We start from the raw sequence: 15,647 nt of genomic DNA on the forward strand, positions 1-15,647 counted from the left end.
ATCCACGGGACCTCATTGGCCCAAAAGACCTTCTCACCACCAAAAGTTCTGCGCAAGCTCAGCTCCAGCAGTTCCCTCAGCGCCCGCCCTCTTCGCCCACAACCTCTCCGCTTTCCCTCCTGCAACTCTCCTGCAACCCGTTTCCCCGTACATGTTCCGCCGCTTCATCACAACCATGGCTGAATCCGCATCCAAGCGCCTCAAGACCTCCGGTCCTCTGATCGGCACCCACAGCGGCCACTTCCACGCCGACGAGGCCCTCGCCGTCCACATGCTCCGCCTGCTCCCCGCCTACGCCGACTCCGGCCTCGTCCGCACCCGCGACCCGGCCGTGCTCGAGACCTGCCACACCGTCGTCGACGTCGGCGGCGAGTATGACGCCGACCGCCGCCGCTTCGACCACCACCAGCGTGGCTTCGCCGCCAACTTCCCCGGCCGCCCGACCAAGCTGTCCAGCGCGGGGCTCGTCTTCCTGCACTACGGCCGCGCCATCGTCGCCCAGCGCCTGGGACAGGCTGAGGATGCGCCCGACGTCGATCTGCTATACCGCCGCCTGTACGAGAATTTCGTCGAGGCGCTGGACGCCCACGACAATGGCATCTCCGTCTACGACCCCAAGGCCATCGCTGCGGCGGGGCTCGAGAAGAACTACAGTGAGGGCGGCTTCGGCCTGGGCGCCATTGTCGGCCGTCTGAACCCCAAGTGGAACGACACTGTCCCCGCCGACCGCGCCGAGGCTCAGGCTGCTGAGGACGCCAGGTTCCTCCAGGCCAGCCGCCGCATCGGTGAGGAGTTTGACGCCGAGCTCGAAAACTACGCCGGCGCCTGGCTCCCGGCGCGATCCATCGTCCAGGACGCCTTCGCAAAGCGCTCCCAGTACGACGAGCAGGGCCGCATCCTGGTGCTCGAGGGTCAGTCCGTGCCGTGGAAGGACCACCTGTACGCGCTCGAGGACGGCACGCCTTCCGTGCTGTACGTGCTGTATCCCGAGAACCCCCAGCCCGGTGCCAAGTGGCGCATCCAGTGTGTGCCCGAGAGCAAGGACTCGTTCGTCAGCCGCAAGCCCCTGCCGGAGGCTTGGAGGGGCTTCCGGGATGAGGAGTTGGACGGCATCAGCTCCATCCCTGGCTGCGTCTTCGTTCACGCCGCTGGCTTCATTGGTGGTAACAAAACGTTTGAAGGCGCCAAGGAGATGGCCACCAAGGCCCTAGCTTAGGCGTGTGGTGGACACGCATGAAAGTAACGTGCAAATGATATGCAAACACTTGGGATTCCGGTATGGGGCATCATGGGTAGGGATTAGGAGTTGAGAAACCCCATAAGGAGGGAAAAAAAAAGAACGATAGAAAGGTGCTTCAGGAACCGAAGCTGGCAGCTAAACGACCAAATACATGATGATAATTCATGGGGGCCAGACAAGGAAATTGTCGAACCCTAGAAAGCAACCCATCCGAGATTACGGATCGAAACATGTCCCTCCGTGCGTGCAAACCACATTGTTTGTCCTTCCTAAACGCCAACAGTGCGATCCTCGTAAGTCATCAAAAGCAAATCCTGCAATCCACAGAAAGCTCTTTCTCTCCCTCCGGCTTCGTACAAATCGTACCTTCCACCATTCGCACTGATTGTCCGCACCGACTCACACGGCATAACTCACCTCCGGATGGGGATGGACTCGCCGACCGGGGCGGGGGGAGCGGCGGCGGGGTCCTTGGGTTTGTCGGCGTCCTCGCCGTTCTCCTGCTGGGCCTCGTCGGCGTTGGTCTCGCTCTTGAGGAAGCTGCTCTCCTTGATAGGGCTGCCGGCCTGGATGCCGGGAATGGAGGCGTGCACGTGCTTGGGGCCGTTGCTGGAGCCGTTGGGCGAGGAGAGGTGGGGGATGTTCTCGGGGACGGGGTGCTGGGAGCCGACGGCACCGGCGTCGACGCCGTCGCCCTTGCCGGCCTTGGACATGGCGTAGTCACCGGAGTCGAAGTACTTGCGGTCCTTGAGATGCTTGGCGAAGTGGTCGGAGCGGGAGGGCAGCTTGCCGTAGAGGCGGAAGAGGCGCTGCTCCTCGGGGGAGAGCGACTAGAGAGCGGGGGAACAGGGCGTCAGCATTTTGTCGAGGAAGCGGAGAGAAGGTCGGTGCATGTGAACAGGAGGTAGGGGAGAGAGGAAGAGAGGAAGAGAGGTGCGTATTTCAGGCGAGGGTGAGGGTTGCAGGTGCCGTGGGAATATGTGGCGGTCGGTCGAGGTCGAGATGGAAGCAGGGAGGAGGGGTAGCTGAGGTGGTTTTCCCAATGGCCTGTGGCGTGCAGTGTTGGGCTGAGATGCTTACCTTGACGTCGACCTTGTTCTTCTGGTGAGGGTTCATGGTTGAGGGTGGAAGTCGAGCTGAGTTGTGTGGTTATGGCCGCAAAAGCGAGGGAGTTGTCGAGCCGTTTCGGGTTATGTCGTTGTATGCTGCAGGCGATCGGCTGAGGGAGGGTTGAGGTTGGAAGGTTGTCTCGAGCCTGGGGAATTTTGGAGGAGCCAGAGCGAGCCAGAGCCAGAGCGAGCCAGAGCCAGAGGGGCCGTGGTAGGTGGGGGACAGTGCCTGATTGGGCTGGGCTGGGCTGGCGGTGATGTAACCAGCTCAGCGCTGGAGTACGGAGCAAGTTAGGTTATAGGGGCTATAGGGGCGCTGGCCGAGGGCTACAGCGGGCGGCGGGTGCAGGTAGCGGGGCGGGATCGCTGTGTCGGGGCTGCGAAGTGAGACAACGGAGCCAGCGTGGGTGCGGTTGTAGTTTGGTAAGTACTGGTTGGCGTTAACAGCGATCGAGACCGGCCGTGAGTTGCGGTTGAACGTGGGTGCGACTGTCTATCAGGTACGTATGGCGAGTACGTATGCCCTTGCTCGTGATATGACGATTTCTTGTGTGTTTTAGTGTTTCGTGAGTGCATGAGTGAGGGCATGGAGGGTCCGATCTAAGGGGGCTGTGAGGGCTGTGAGGGAGGGTGATGATATATGTAACACGGTGTATTGCTGATCTATGGCTCATGTGTTTATCTTTTTTTTGCTTTGTGCAGCGTATTGCTCTTGTCGATCCCTTGAACCGCCGCCTGGGTGCCTAGATTGCACTGTATATATCACGGTTCTGATAATCGACGCCCGTCCTTACTCCTGTCGCTGCATTGCGAAGCAGAATTGATACAAACATGGCCCCACCGGGATGGGAGTAGAGACCTGGACCACCTGCCGAGCAACGAAGGCGCCAATCTCGGTCGTATATGGTTTTGCATGAAGAATGCACCCATCCCGAGCAAGTTGAAAATGCTCGGTTGGCTGTCCTCGGTCCCCGTGGCTCCCTGCGCACCCTTGTCCCTGTCGCCGCGACGCCGGTTGGGCTGACGGACCTGTCCCACGGCCATGGCAACAGGACGCCGAGACGCCAGGGCGCATGGTTGGGATGGGCCGACTTCGATCACGGCCCAGATGGTGGATGGGTGGTTGTGACGGCCCTGGAGCAGCTAGCTACGTACTACATAGTACGTGGTAGAGCAGAGCCCGGTGGGTGGGTACACCATCGCCAACAGACGTCAGGGTCCTCCAGTGGCCTACCGAACTGCGACGAGAGAACGGATACGATACGAACGATACTATGACTCCCGTCTCGCTCTGTGGGTGGGCTACGTCTGCTTCCGGCTCGCCTCGGCTGCGTGCGAGCCCACCCCCGAGTCGAACGCCGGGGCCCGTTCGGGGGGGGACCACTTTAGGCATCCGGGTGCCAGAAGGTTTCCAGGTTTCCACGTTTCCAGGTTTCCACGTTTCCACGTTTCCTTTGTTGTTGGGCACGCATGGCATGCCAGAAGCCGTGATCAGAACAACACACAATCAGTCATTGCCGGCGGCATGGCGTAATGCGGGTTGGACACCTGACGTTGTTGAGCTGGGCCTGGGTCTTCTCTGTCCGGTTGCCGGGCGATGGCTTGGTGTTTATTTTGTCCTCTGCGCCTTGCTGCCAGCCACGCAGCTGTCGCCAACCAACGTGATGCCAAGGTGCAATACCTCGATAAGCACCCTCCAACCAGTAGCCGCCTCGTTAACAACATGAGACGGTCGAGCTTCTTTAGAGTGTCGACCGCTGGTTGGTCTGGCTCGCATGGCAATCTTGGGGTGCTATCAACCACGAACGAGGCGGCACCGCCCAACACCATCAACAACTGCCGCCAGCACCATCCAGCCATTCACCCATCACCCAATTGTGCGCAAGTGACATTCCTCGCAAAGCCCATTCCTGCCCGCCATTCAGAGACGCCAGCCCTATCGTCACCGCCCTTCTATCCCGACCGTTCTTGGCTCGGTCCTCTCGTCTCGTCGTGTTCCCCTTCTTGCATCTTTCTCTCCCCCGCTTACACCAGCAGATAGATGATAAGTCTCTGGCTGCCGAAGTCATACGACCCTGTCGATCCCGTAAACTCGACCAAGATAGATAAAGGACCACGGCGAGACGCCCTGGGCCTGGAAAATATCCGCGGGACGTTGGACGTTCAACTCTGACCTCTCCGTAGAGTTCGCCGTGGGTGTGTGCGCGCGCTCATGCACCCCGCAGCCCGCCAGCGACCCTCACGTAGCGGCTGAGTGGGAAGATCGGTAAGTCGAGTCTCGGCAAGGTGTCATTCCCATGTGTTGTCGGTGCTTTGACGCTGGCGCAATCGGCGGACGGGCGGGCTTGCGGGCTTGCGAATGCATGCTCGATGTCCTCGGGGTCAATGTCTGGAGTGGTGGGCATCGTGTTGGCGTTGGCGATGGCGTCGTCAAGGTTTGACTGGTTCGAAAGTCAATTCCGCATGGCCAATCTTGAAATGCCATCGGCAATTCTCAATATATTTTGCTTCGATCCGTGTTCCATGGAAGCTGGCCGGAAGCCGTCTCCGAGGGTGCCATTCCAGAACACTGGATAAACCACGAGCCCGGGATGGTGCTGCTCGCTCCCGGATGGCCGAGACCTTCCCCAGTCGAGTTACTCTGGACCAATGCAGCTGTGCATCCAATACCGTCGAGATTGACCAATGGTAATGAGAAGCTAGAGTGATTAGCTCTGAGTCGCATTACTCGCGTGAGTTGCGTCTGCCCTCCTCCCGGGATTCACACCCATCCGCTCGCTATTTCCAAGGCGAACCCTTCAGACCAATAAGATCGCTTCTGCGCGCGGCCATTTGGAAAAGGCTCTGACCAAAAGTTTCCATCCAGCTGATCCTCCAACCCCTGTCTCCCTTTAGATCGACGATATAGATCACGGATGCTTTGGGAGAGATGCATCTAGTCAGTCATGCGTCACTGGGCTTCCAAGAGGTCTCTGTAATCTCCATGCTCCCCACGCCCCGCAACATCAAAAAGGCTCGGTAGTAGCATAATATCTCTCGGCCTCGTCTATCCGGTCTGCATGATGCACGCTTACTGTACCCCCATGCGTTGAGCCAGCGAGAGATGCAGGGTGGTTTCTTCCGGGCTTGGTGGAAAGGCGGTTGCAACGCTCTTGGCCACTCATAAGTTGTTTTGACTATTCATGCCTTCATTCTGCTTGGTGCGAATCCGAGCATTGTTCCCTCTCTCCTCTTTTGCCTCCGCACCATTTTCGAGGTGCTTGGGATTATGTCGGCTGAAGCCGGGGGGATTCCTCCGCACTGGGCTCATCATTAGGTGCGTTACTCGACATGTCGTCTACTTGTACTCTGGTGGAGAAGGCCAATGCAAGTCTCCTATGTAATGTTTGGGCTTTATAATTTGGCTTTTGTCAGCATGAAATCGACACTCCTGACAAATTGCCCAAGAGACTTGCAGGGGATAGAGGACAGCGGCTTATCTGCAGCAGACTAGTGCAGTTGCTCGCAGCGAAGCGAGTTGCATCGAGTCTAAGCGACCATTGACAATTTGACATGGCTTGTATCACGTTGCCTGAATACTATTGCTGGTTGGCGTGATAACTGCAGTCTTTGCGGTCTCCTCTCTGGAAATGATTCTTAACAAGCCTAGTGAACCAGCGGCCCTCTCGTCATCGGACTAGTTTCCGAGTAGAAGCGGGTAGACCAACTCGGTTTACAGTTGCGGCTGCCCTGGTCTTGTCACATCCGCAGCTCAACTGCTGACAGGCGGATACTACAACGGGTCGCGTTTCCGAGCGCTCAAAATAGCTTCTGCAACGACGGCTGTACCGATCAGGGGGGGGGGGGGGGGGGGGGGCTTATTTGGGGACTCTATCTTAGTTGATAATCACAGTGGACACAAGGCGCGCGGGCTTCTCCACCGCGCGGGGGCATCTCGGCTTCTGGCGTTGGTGGTGTGTTCCGGGAGGGGTTTCCGAAGGAGGAGGAAGAGGAGGAGGAGGATGAGTATTGGCGTCGACTGTGATGTGTATTTCGGGCTTTGGGAGCGTCTCATCTAAGATTCAATGCCGCCTTGCTAATACATGGGCTCAACCGCCACATAGAAGCCGGATGAGAGTGGCAAGAATCAGCACATTTATTACCATTACCACTCCCTCGTCACAACCGAATCCAACGGCTCCCACGTCTCTCCCAACCACCCGTTGGAGCTAGCGCCGCTGGTGCTACCCTCGGGCTCGAAACGACTCGTCGAATGCTGCCGCATCGGGCATGAGATGCCGATGATGCAATACCGGAGCCGATTTCTAAGCAGGAAAAAAAAAAGACGCGCCGCGCCGGGACCCTGGGAAACTGGACCAACAAGTCCGTGAATATTCCGCCTCGAGACAACAGGGTCGTCGTTAGGTACTGTATTAGGTACTGTATTAGGTACTGTGTTAGGTACTGTAGAAGTAGTTTTAGGTGATGGAGCAGAGGCTGGATCCACTACGGACGGACGATGGATCATGACCTTTCCTTTGACCCACGCAGCAGCACGCAACTCTCTCTCAGTCCCAGTCTCACAGTCCTGGTCTCAGTCTTGGTCTTGGTCCTCTGAACGGCGTCGGGTTAATAAGCTTTTGCTGCTTTCTGTTCCATCTGGCTCGTTCCCGTTCTCGCGCTTCTCCAAAGTCCAGATCCAGATTTCAGGTCCAGATCCGAGCGAGACTCGATCCTCACGTGCAAAAAAAAAGAAGTCGGAAAGGCGCAGAGCGACAATCCGCCAGAGGTCGCTCCGGGTCGTCGCCCACATCTCCGCCCACGCGACCCCCGCGACAGTTGCGACTTCGTGCGCCGCTCTTTCTGGGATACGCCAGGCAAAGGGACTCGCAGGCAGAGGGACTCGTAGCCGTGACGCCCATTGAGCTCGTTTCGCTGTCCCCGAAAACTGAGTCGTTGGCGGATATACGTCTACGCCTCCGAGCGCGGCATTTCCCTGGTGGGCTTTCGCATATCTGCTGCTTCGCTCTGCTCGGTCTGCATCCCATCGCAGTCGCATAATTGCACCGACCAGACAGACAGACGCCAATCCCACCCGTCAAGCGCCCCATCCCGCGTTCCGTGGGGATCGTCTCATTCAGGCACGGCATCACTTGACGTTGAGGCTTCGTTCCCCTCCCACTCCCACTCGGGCAAACTCCGCCGAGTCTCTCTCTCATCAACACATCTCACTCACCCAAGTCGCGCAACTGCCTCATCTCAAGGGCCGTCTCATCCACTGCGCGCTCACACTCACCTCATATTCCTGGAACAACACCGACTCTCACCATGGGTTTGTTGTAAGTCGTCTTTGCATCACACGCAACTTTTTCTCTGCGCTAAACAAGAGGGATATCCAGAGCCTTGGGAACAGCCCTCGACTGGCCCGACGTCAAAAAGCGCGCGCCGCAAGTCAGGGAATGGGGCATCAAGGTAACGTCTTGCAATCTTCCGCTGGTTGTTGCCGTCATGATATAACGTACTGACGTCGATGGCGCGAATAGCAACTCTTGGAGATCTGGAACAAGGCCAAGGGCAAGGAGCGTGATGCCTTGTTGTGGGGGGATGAGGTCAGCTCTCCCTAGTAGCACGACATACACACCCCAGCTAACTCATACTCAGGTCGAGTACCTGGTCGTGACTTACTCCGACCATGACCCCAAGGTTCTTCTCTCTCTCAGACAGGCCGAGATTCTCGAGGCGCTGGCCGCGGACAAGGAGCTCAAAAAGAAGGGCGGATGCGTCCCCGACCTTCAAGATGGAGAGCAAGGTGTTGCCGACAAGTATGAACAATGAACAACTCGACTTCCTGCCCTTCTTTTCCACATTTGCTGACGAACCGCCAGGGAGCATCCCATCCCCGTGTTCCACCCCGAGTTTGGTCGCTTTATGCTTGAGACAACCCCCGGGAAGCCATGGGGAATCGGCTTCAAGGAGCTGCTCGACGTCGAGCCTGACATGAAGCTGCGGAGGAAGATTGCCAAGGCGCACATGCTGTCCACCGAGTATCCCATCACGCTGACGACGTTCCCGCGCATCGGCGCTCCGGGCCAGTTCACTGACCCGTACTACCCGGTCTCAGGTCCCCGGCTGCGCTCTCAGTTTGTCCCGGACGAGATCGCCAACCCTCACATCAGATTCCCGACGCTGGCGGCTAACATCCGGTCTCGTCGAGGCCGCAAGGTCCAGGTCAACGTGCCCATCTTTCACGACAAGGACACGCCCAATCCCTGGAAAGACCCGACCGTCAACTACGACCTGCACGACTGGCCCGAGGACGACGATGTGCGAAACGGAGCCGCACCCGACAACTTTATCCACATGGATGCCATGGCCTTTGGTATGGGCAGCTGCTGTCTGCAAATCACCTTCCAGGCCAAGAACATCATCGAGGGAAGACAGCTATACGACCAGCTGAGCCCCCTAGGCCCCATCATGCTGGCTTTGACGGCGGCCACGCCCATCTACAAGGGATTCCTCGCCAACACAGACGTGCGGTGGAACCAAATCAGCCGCGCAGTGGACTGCAGAACCCCACAGGAGTTGGGTGAAGAGGTACGGATGCTTCCTCCGCTTGGAGCAGGCAATCATATTAACTGTGTGCAGCCCCTGACGGATGGCGTTCGGAGGATACCCAAGTCGCGCTATGCATCCAACTCGACTTACATCTCCACTGACTCCCGGTTGCGGAAGGAGTATCTCGATCCCGACCTAGTGTTTGACGCGGACATCAAGCAGCAACTTATGAATGGCGGAATGGACGACCGACTTGCAACTCACTTTGCCCATCTTTTTATCCGGGACCCCATTGTAGTCTTCGAGGAAGACCTCCAGGAATTGGACTTGAACAAGACGGACCATTTCGAGAACATCCAGTCGACTAACTGGCAGCACATGCGGTTCAAGCCTCCACCCGCAGACAACAGCATCGGCTGGCGAGTTGAGTTCCGGTCCATGGAGATCCAGATCACCGACTTTGAAAACGCCGCCTTCTCAGTCTTCATGGTTCTCGTCACGCGAGCTATTCTGTCTTTCGACCTCAACTTCTACATCCCCATTAAAAAGGTGGACGAGAACATGGAGCGGGCTCATGCCGTTGACGGCGTCCTCAAGGAGAAGTTTTTCTTCCGCAGAAATCCATTCCCTAGCCGTCCTTCTCGAGCGAACACCGTCATGGGCGACGAGAGCCGGCCCGGATCGGCGTATCCCAGCCGGCCTGCAACTCCCTCTGGACCGGTCGAAGACGAGTACGAAGAGATGACGGCCAACGACATCATCAACGGATCGGCCGACGGGGACTTCCCCGGCCTCATCCCCATTGTCGAGAGCTACCTCGACAGCGTCAACGTCGACGTCTCGACCCGATGCCAACTCGCCACCTACCTGGACCTGATCGGTAAGCGTGCGCGCGGCGACCTTGATACCACAGCCCGCTGGATCCGCAACTTTGTGGACACACACCCGCGGTATAAGCACGACAGCGTTGTGGATGAGGAGTTGAACCACGACCTCATCGGCGCCGTCATTGCCATCGGCGAGCGCGAGAGCGCCGGCCAGAACTTCGCGGGGCTGAACATTCACGGGTTATCGCGACTGCTCAACGGGTTCCGGGGAGGCTGCGGCGGCAACGGCAACGGGACGAACGGGACGAACGGACACGCGTACGGCAACGGCAACGGATCCCTGAAGCGGAAGAGCGATTGGATCGATGGGGCCGAGCCGGCGCGGAAGGCATGAAGACAGGAGAAGCCTGATCCAGTTTGCAATGACTACGGGGGGCGGGCATTTCGTACATACAGCGGCCTGATTACGGCCTTGGCGACTGCGAGTCGCAGCGCTTTGACATTGATATGCGGAGGAAGATGCACAGCTAATAGATGGATCGACGCAAAGCTGCATACGCCAATGCGGGCGATGCTGCCAGCAGGAAGCGGTCCCCATAGAGGCTTACCTCTATCAGAATGAATGAATTACATGTCACAACCGCCCAGCAGCTCGCCGCTCGCCGCTTGCCGCTTGCCGCTCTCTCTTCTTACACGAGCGGCCGATGCATTCGTAGATTGAGACACTAAAGCTAGCACATCGCCGGACCGGGCCCCGGATCTGGCTCCGATGCCGTGGTTGACTCTCACCTGTTCCGTCCCTTGTCTCTCAGCCCGCCACCCTCAGCTCAGTCAGATCTAGGCAAGCCATTATAAGCTATTGTACGCCATTATACGCCATCCAAGTCACCTTCCCAAAATCCCACGCGAGGCATGCCAGCCCCCCATCTGCCAACTCAACAACGCGAAGGCATGTCTCACCGAGTAAAAGGGATGTGGGGGTGGTCGGATGGAGGGGGGGGCTTGAGACAGCCCCTTACAGCTAGGCAAAATGCACAAACGCGTCTTTCCAGTTCTGCCCCAGTGTCTGAGACAACCTCATCTTAGACTCCAAAAAAAGAAAAAGCTACTAGTTCTGTCATCTATCCGCAATGGGGCGAAGGGAGACAGGCGGCGTGCGGTGCCACTAGTGAAAAGAGAAAGAAAAAAAGAAGTGGTCGGGATAGAACACGCCCCTTTCGCGGAGGCGGCTTCCAGACCCGTGATGAGACACAGACACAGACGACTCCGACTCCGACTCCGACTCAGATGATGACGACTCAGAAATCGGGTCGGGATGATGCCGTCGGGGGTCTGGACCGTCTCCTCAAGGCGGTCAGGCAGAGAGTGGCTTCGCCCATTCCGCGCTTATGTCTGTGGCGGCCCTCCCAAGCTTCAAAAGGCGATGGCGATTGATGCAAGCAGTGTCTCGCGAGACAAGAAAAAAGCGTGGGGATCCAAATGGGGCGAGCCACCGACGCCAGCTCACCGGTGGCAACTTGGCACGACCGGTGAAGCAGACAGGCGCAGATGCAGAATACTCGTCTTTTTTTTTCCTCCCTCGACCATCCCGCCACCTCTTTGTCGGGTTACGTATCGAATCTGTCTCTCTTCGCCTCTCTCTCGCTCTGCATCGGACTGGCTGCGCCACTAGTGGGCTACTAGGTTTATGTATATTTGCTTTTTCTTTGAGGCCCTCATGGGGGCGCAACGGATAGTGTCATGATGTGATAATGGCGATGGGATTACCCATCCGGGAATCTGACTTCTCAACAGAGTGGAGACTGGGGTGGCAGCCGACAAGAGACTATGAGATGCATGTCTCTCATCGTCCCGCCTCGGATGGACGCAGAAACTGCATAACCTGTCAGTGCCATGCGCGCCGTAACGTCAGAGGCAGCCAAGGGCCGAGATCTGGAGACACCGCGGCGGCGGACGCCGTGGGATTTAAGCGAGGTCGACGTCCGGGACAATGTTTCTCTCTCATCAAAGCTGAAAGGTGAACACCGAGATATGGAACCGCTGGCTGGAGCCGTTGCGAAGACATGTTGCCGTGGCCAGACGGGGTAGCGATCGGCGCTGGTGAGAAGGGGGGCGGGACCGGACATGGAGATGGGAGATGGGAATTGTGAGATTCGACATGCGAAATCCGACATGCGAAATCCGATATGCGACATGTGAGATGAGAGATGGACAAGGACAGGGGAGTGAGGAAGCGGGATGGAGAGGGGGGGGAGGGCGTGAAGCCATCTGCCACGACCCCTTCCTAGTCGCTGGATGGGATTGCGGCCGCAAATTGACCCAAGATGCGACGATCAGAAAGGGATGGCAGGCAAGGAGGCACGCCGCTAACATCGAACTAGTTGTCTAGTTGGATCTCGTTGACAATCGTTAACTCGGTGCGGGCGTGAGAACATACTTCGTTTTTCGTTTTCGGAGGTAGGCAAGGCGGGCTAGGGCTGGCTGACTAGTGACACTAGCCCAGTCAGCTTAGGACGAGGCTCACCAACCTAATTTGAACGCGATGAAACCCCTCCTGTCTTGAATGGTGGAGATGAAGTGACAGTCGAGAAGTGACTGGTAGGATGTGTTTCCCAGAATAGTCTTCGGACCCTCCCCGAGATGGCTGGGCGAGACTCGCCCAAGACGGAGAATTACGAGCGACGTTCCGCACTTGCATGGCAGAGACTTGCAGAAGAAACAGGCAACTAGCTAGCTAGCGTGGAATAAGGCCATTGGAACGCGTTGGCATTTGAGAAAGCGGGCCAGCTCTTGTCTCAGTTGTTGTTTAGTTGTGAGTTCTGGTCGGTCTTGCGAGAAAGGTTAGAGTTGCTGATCGGAAGGGTGTACTAGATGTGGTTATGGGACAGGGAAGAACACCTGGGAAAGTCTCCGAAAGTCTTGAGATCCCCGAGAGGCCCTGAAGGTTCGCTGCTTCATCTGCGAGTTCCGGGGATGATGTGTCTGTCTGCCTGTCTGTTTGTCTGAGATGAATGACGGGCCAATGGTGCCATGCTGTCTTAGACGTAGTCGCGGACAGCACCTAAACCGTTGGGTGGAGTGATCCCACTGGGGATTGGTTAAAACCTGTCCCAAATAGGTAAGCCTTGACTCGGAGTGAGACCGGCGGACCGAGACAGGACTACGCAGCAACCCATTCCGTCTCATGATTCCTGTTTTGAAATCTCGATCCCAGACTTGAGAATCCGGTCATGGTGGTCGAGAGTCTCCCTCTCCCTCTCGCCCTCTTGCTCAGAGGCCCGCCCGGGAGAAACACCCGGCCATCAGCCGCGCACAGACGGGAACCGCGTGGCTCGCGCCCCGGCCGCCAAGTCCGATCCGGGAAGCCCCGCCGCCGATCACTCCGGTCTAGACGGTCCAGACCGGCCCTCTCCATAACTCCCGTCTTCCGACAGGCGGTCACACACAATCGCATATGTCGTCCCGCGAGCATGCGACCGCACGAGAAAAGAGTGAGCCGTCCGACCTCCGGCATAAAGAGGAGGATGCCAAGACATGGGTGAGCCGTATGCTGGTTGACAAGACACGACACTACAAGGCACGGATACCTCAACCCGCGGCCGCGACACGGCAGTCTGCCTTGCCAGTTCAGCTGAAAGCTTTCGGATCATTACTGAGTACACTTCCAGCCGTGTCCCAGATCGTGAATTTTTCTCCCTTTCAAACTCAATCTCCATTGTAGCGGCTCGGGTTTCGAATTTGAAGACATAGGCCTCACACTCGCCCCAATAACTCAAGTCCCGAAACGAGGCTACCAACCTGTGGAATGGTGTTGTCTGTAGGAGTTTAAGAGTCTAGGGTCCTCATCCACCACGGCGTTGCCTTGGCTGTTTCATTCCCTTCTCGTCGGTCAGGCAAAGCGTCGATAGTCGACGGGGTCGTGGTATGAGGCGCCAAAGCCCACGAGGCAAAGCCTCTATCTCTGTGGAACTTCGTGGCCCGGGCCATTTCTTCCGCGAAGTGTCGACGCAAGGGATCTGCTGCAACTGCTGCAATGGTGCTTCCAGTCAAGGACATCCCTGTCTCCGGCCACGAGGACGGCTGTCACATTCCTAGACGCCCCCGCCGCAGTTGCTTTTCCCCACGGCGACGCTATTTCGCTCCCTACATAACGTCGACGCCCATTTCACCCCTCACACATCCCGCCTGTGTGGACGTACGTAATATGTGCGGTACAGCCCATGGCTCCACACCTAGACGCCAGGGCGCGACATGGCTGCTGCCGTAGGAACTGGCCCAAAGGCTCGATCCAAAGGGAGGCAGGGCGACTCACAATCTCATTCTTGAGCCTTCCTCCACGTGGCCGGCACAACATGGGATGTGGGCCGGCGGATTCGTTCGTTCGCTCTAGGAATGAGGGCAGCGGGCGATGGCTTAAGACAAACAGACGTTTACCCATAATGGGCATGGAGTCGTCTCGTCGTCGGAGTCTGGGAGTTTGTGTGTCTCTGCGCAAGAAGGACGACGAGGACGGCACTCGCAGTGTTGGCTTCAAGCGACAGAATGACGTCGATGATGGAGACGAGGCGGCACAGAACAACGTGGACTTGACGATGGGTGTGGGAACGCGGGCGAGGGAAAGCGATATGTGACGAGAATGAGCGCCCTAGCTCAAACGGGGAGGAGCCCATTGACCCCCAACGTTTGTGTTGGACCCTCTCAATATTGGTTGGTTGGTTGTCTCATCTTCCTGACTGATCACTTTGATCAGTGAGGGCCGGTTTCCATCATGTTAGTCTCTCGGGGTGACTTTGATGCCCTCGTACTGCCCATCAATGCCATTGACGCAAAAAGGAAGCAGGTAGCGACGGACCCGAAGCTGGCAGTGCACCGAGTCCTATTCCTCTCCAATTAGCATGCCATTGGCGTGTCAAAGCGAGCGAACCGACCAACTGTTCAACACCAATGCACGCATGCATCAAAGTCATACATGATGCATTCGCCCCCAAAAAATAATCCACCCGACGGACGGTTCAGCCACAAACGCAAGGGTGGGACTGAGCCGACCAAGCACTTACAAACACGCGGCACCAGCAGCGCAAGGCACGGCAGCGCAAGGCACGGCAGCCGCCCTTGTGATACGGTGGCGAGATGGCGAGGTGGCACGGTGGCACAGTGACGCGAACCAGCATCCATCGGCAGGGAAGATCTCGAAAGAGGTGCAGATTCGCGTGCTTGCAGAGCCGGTCTCTGATGGAGTAGCACACGCGCGCAGCCATGACCCACGGTGGAGGCACAGCGCATACGAGGAGTTGTCCTCCGTCTGAGGTGGTGGTGGCTTGTTGACCGGTTGTAGTTGTTGCTGTTGTGGATGTTGTAGTGGACTTTAGATGGTGGGTGAATTGTAAATGGGTGTATGGGCATATGGGCGTATCGCCAGCGTGACTCGTGCCTGCTGCGTAGGTACCTACCTTATGCTTCGCACTGACCGTAGTAGGAAGGTATAAACGTGGGGTGGACGAGCATCTGGCCAGCACCTTCCAACACAGCCAAGGCTATTCGGGGTGCGCGCACGACAGAGGTGCACACGAGTTGGGCCAGAACCAGGCGCCACGGGTGTAAGTGCATCTGCAGCGTACGTGGTTCAGGCATCAAGACAGCTAGATAGCTTCACTGCCCATCTGCTGTGCTCACCATCACGGACCCCGTCTCGCGAGTCACGGCGTCATTCCCTCCAGCGCCCCAGAATGCACCAGCAAGCAATTCTCCAATCCCCTGCAATTCCCCGGTTCCCTGCAATTCTCATCCCCCTTCGCCTCCCAAACACCCGCCACCCCCGATGCGAAAGCGATCCCGATGCACGAGCCCATGTCGCACATCCAAAAGCAAAAGAAGGAAACGTCGTCCAAGGCAAAAGAAGTGAAAAAGAAAAGAGAAACCAGCCATTCATTGCATGCC

The 15,647-nt window shown here is 57.5% G+C and overlaps 4 protein-coding genes across 4 annotated transcripts; 2 read left to right on the forward strand and 2 right to left on the reverse strand.

Moving 5' to 3' along the window:
- Nucleotides 1-175: 175 nt before the first annotated feature.
- BGZ61DRAFT_493841 (metal-dependent protein hydrolase) lies at nucleotides 176-1,216 on the forward strand (the record flags this gene model as incomplete). Its single annotated transcript, XM_046250701.1, has 1 exon — nucleotides 176-1,216. One exon carries the CDS (start codon nucleotides 176-178, stop codon nucleotides 1,214-1,216), a length of 1,041 nt encoding a protein of 346 aa, XP_046104928.1.
- A 437-nt stretch (nucleotides 1,217-1,653) lies between these two features.
- Nucleotides 1,654-2,356, reverse strand: BGZ61DRAFT_532349 (camp-regulated phosphoprotein/endosulfine conserved region-domain-containing protein; the record flags this gene model as incomplete). Its single annotated transcript, XM_046253855.1, has 2 exons — nucleotides 1,654-2,070; nucleotides 2,321-2,356. The coding sequence occupies 2 exons, from the start codon at nucleotides 2,354-2,356 to the stop codon at nucleotides 1,654-1,656; spliced, it is 453 nt and encodes a 150-aa protein (XP_046104929.1).
- Nucleotides 2,357-7,941: 5,585 nt separating this feature from the next.
- Nucleotides 7,942-10,363, forward strand: BGZ61DRAFT_239177 (glutamate-cysteine ligase-domain-containing protein). Its single transcript, XM_046238316.1, has 2 exons — nucleotides 7,942-8,922; nucleotides 8,974-10,363. The coding sequence occupies exons 1-2, from the start codon at nucleotides 8,257-8,259 to the stop codon at nucleotides 10,102-10,104; spliced, it is 1,797 nt and encodes a 598-aa protein (XP_046104930.1). The 5' UTR covers nucleotides 7,942-8,256; the 3' UTR covers nucleotides 10,105-10,363.
- Nucleotides 10,364-14,493: 4,130 nt separating this feature from the next.
- BGZ61DRAFT_239211 (uncharacterized protein) lies at nucleotides 14,494-15,274 on the reverse strand. The gene has a single exon (XM_046238318.1). It carries the CDS (start codon nucleotides 15,111-15,113, stop codon nucleotides 14,646-14,648), a length of 468 nt encoding a protein of 155 aa, XP_046104931.1. The 5' UTR covers nucleotides 15,114-15,274; the 3' UTR covers nucleotides 14,494-14,645.
- Nucleotides 15,275-15,647: the final 373 nt, after the last annotated feature.

This window comes from Ilyonectria robusta (genome assembly GCF_021365365.1).
Source record: "Ilyonectria robusta strain PMI_751 chromosome Unknown BGZ61scaffold_9, whole genome shotgun sequence".
NCBI classification, from domain to species: domain Eukaryota; kingdom Fungi; phylum Ascomycota; class Sordariomycetes; order Hypocreales; family Nectriaceae; genus Ilyonectria; species Ilyonectria robusta.

Bases quoted from the DNA above. Each gene is read 5' to 3' on its own strand.
- BGZ61DRAFT_239177 (XM_046238316.1), top strand. From the start codon at position 8,257: ATGCTTGAGACAACCCCCGGGAAGCCATGGGGAATCGGCTTCAAGGAG. The intron at 8,923-8,973 runs GTACGGATGCTT...AACTGTGTGCAG, and splicing joins CACAGGAGTTGGGTGAAGAG to CCCCTGACGGATGGCGTTCG.
- BGZ61DRAFT_239211 (XM_046238318.1), bottom strand. From the start codon at position 15,113: ATGCCCATACACCCATTTACAATTCACCCACCATCTAAAGTCCACTAC.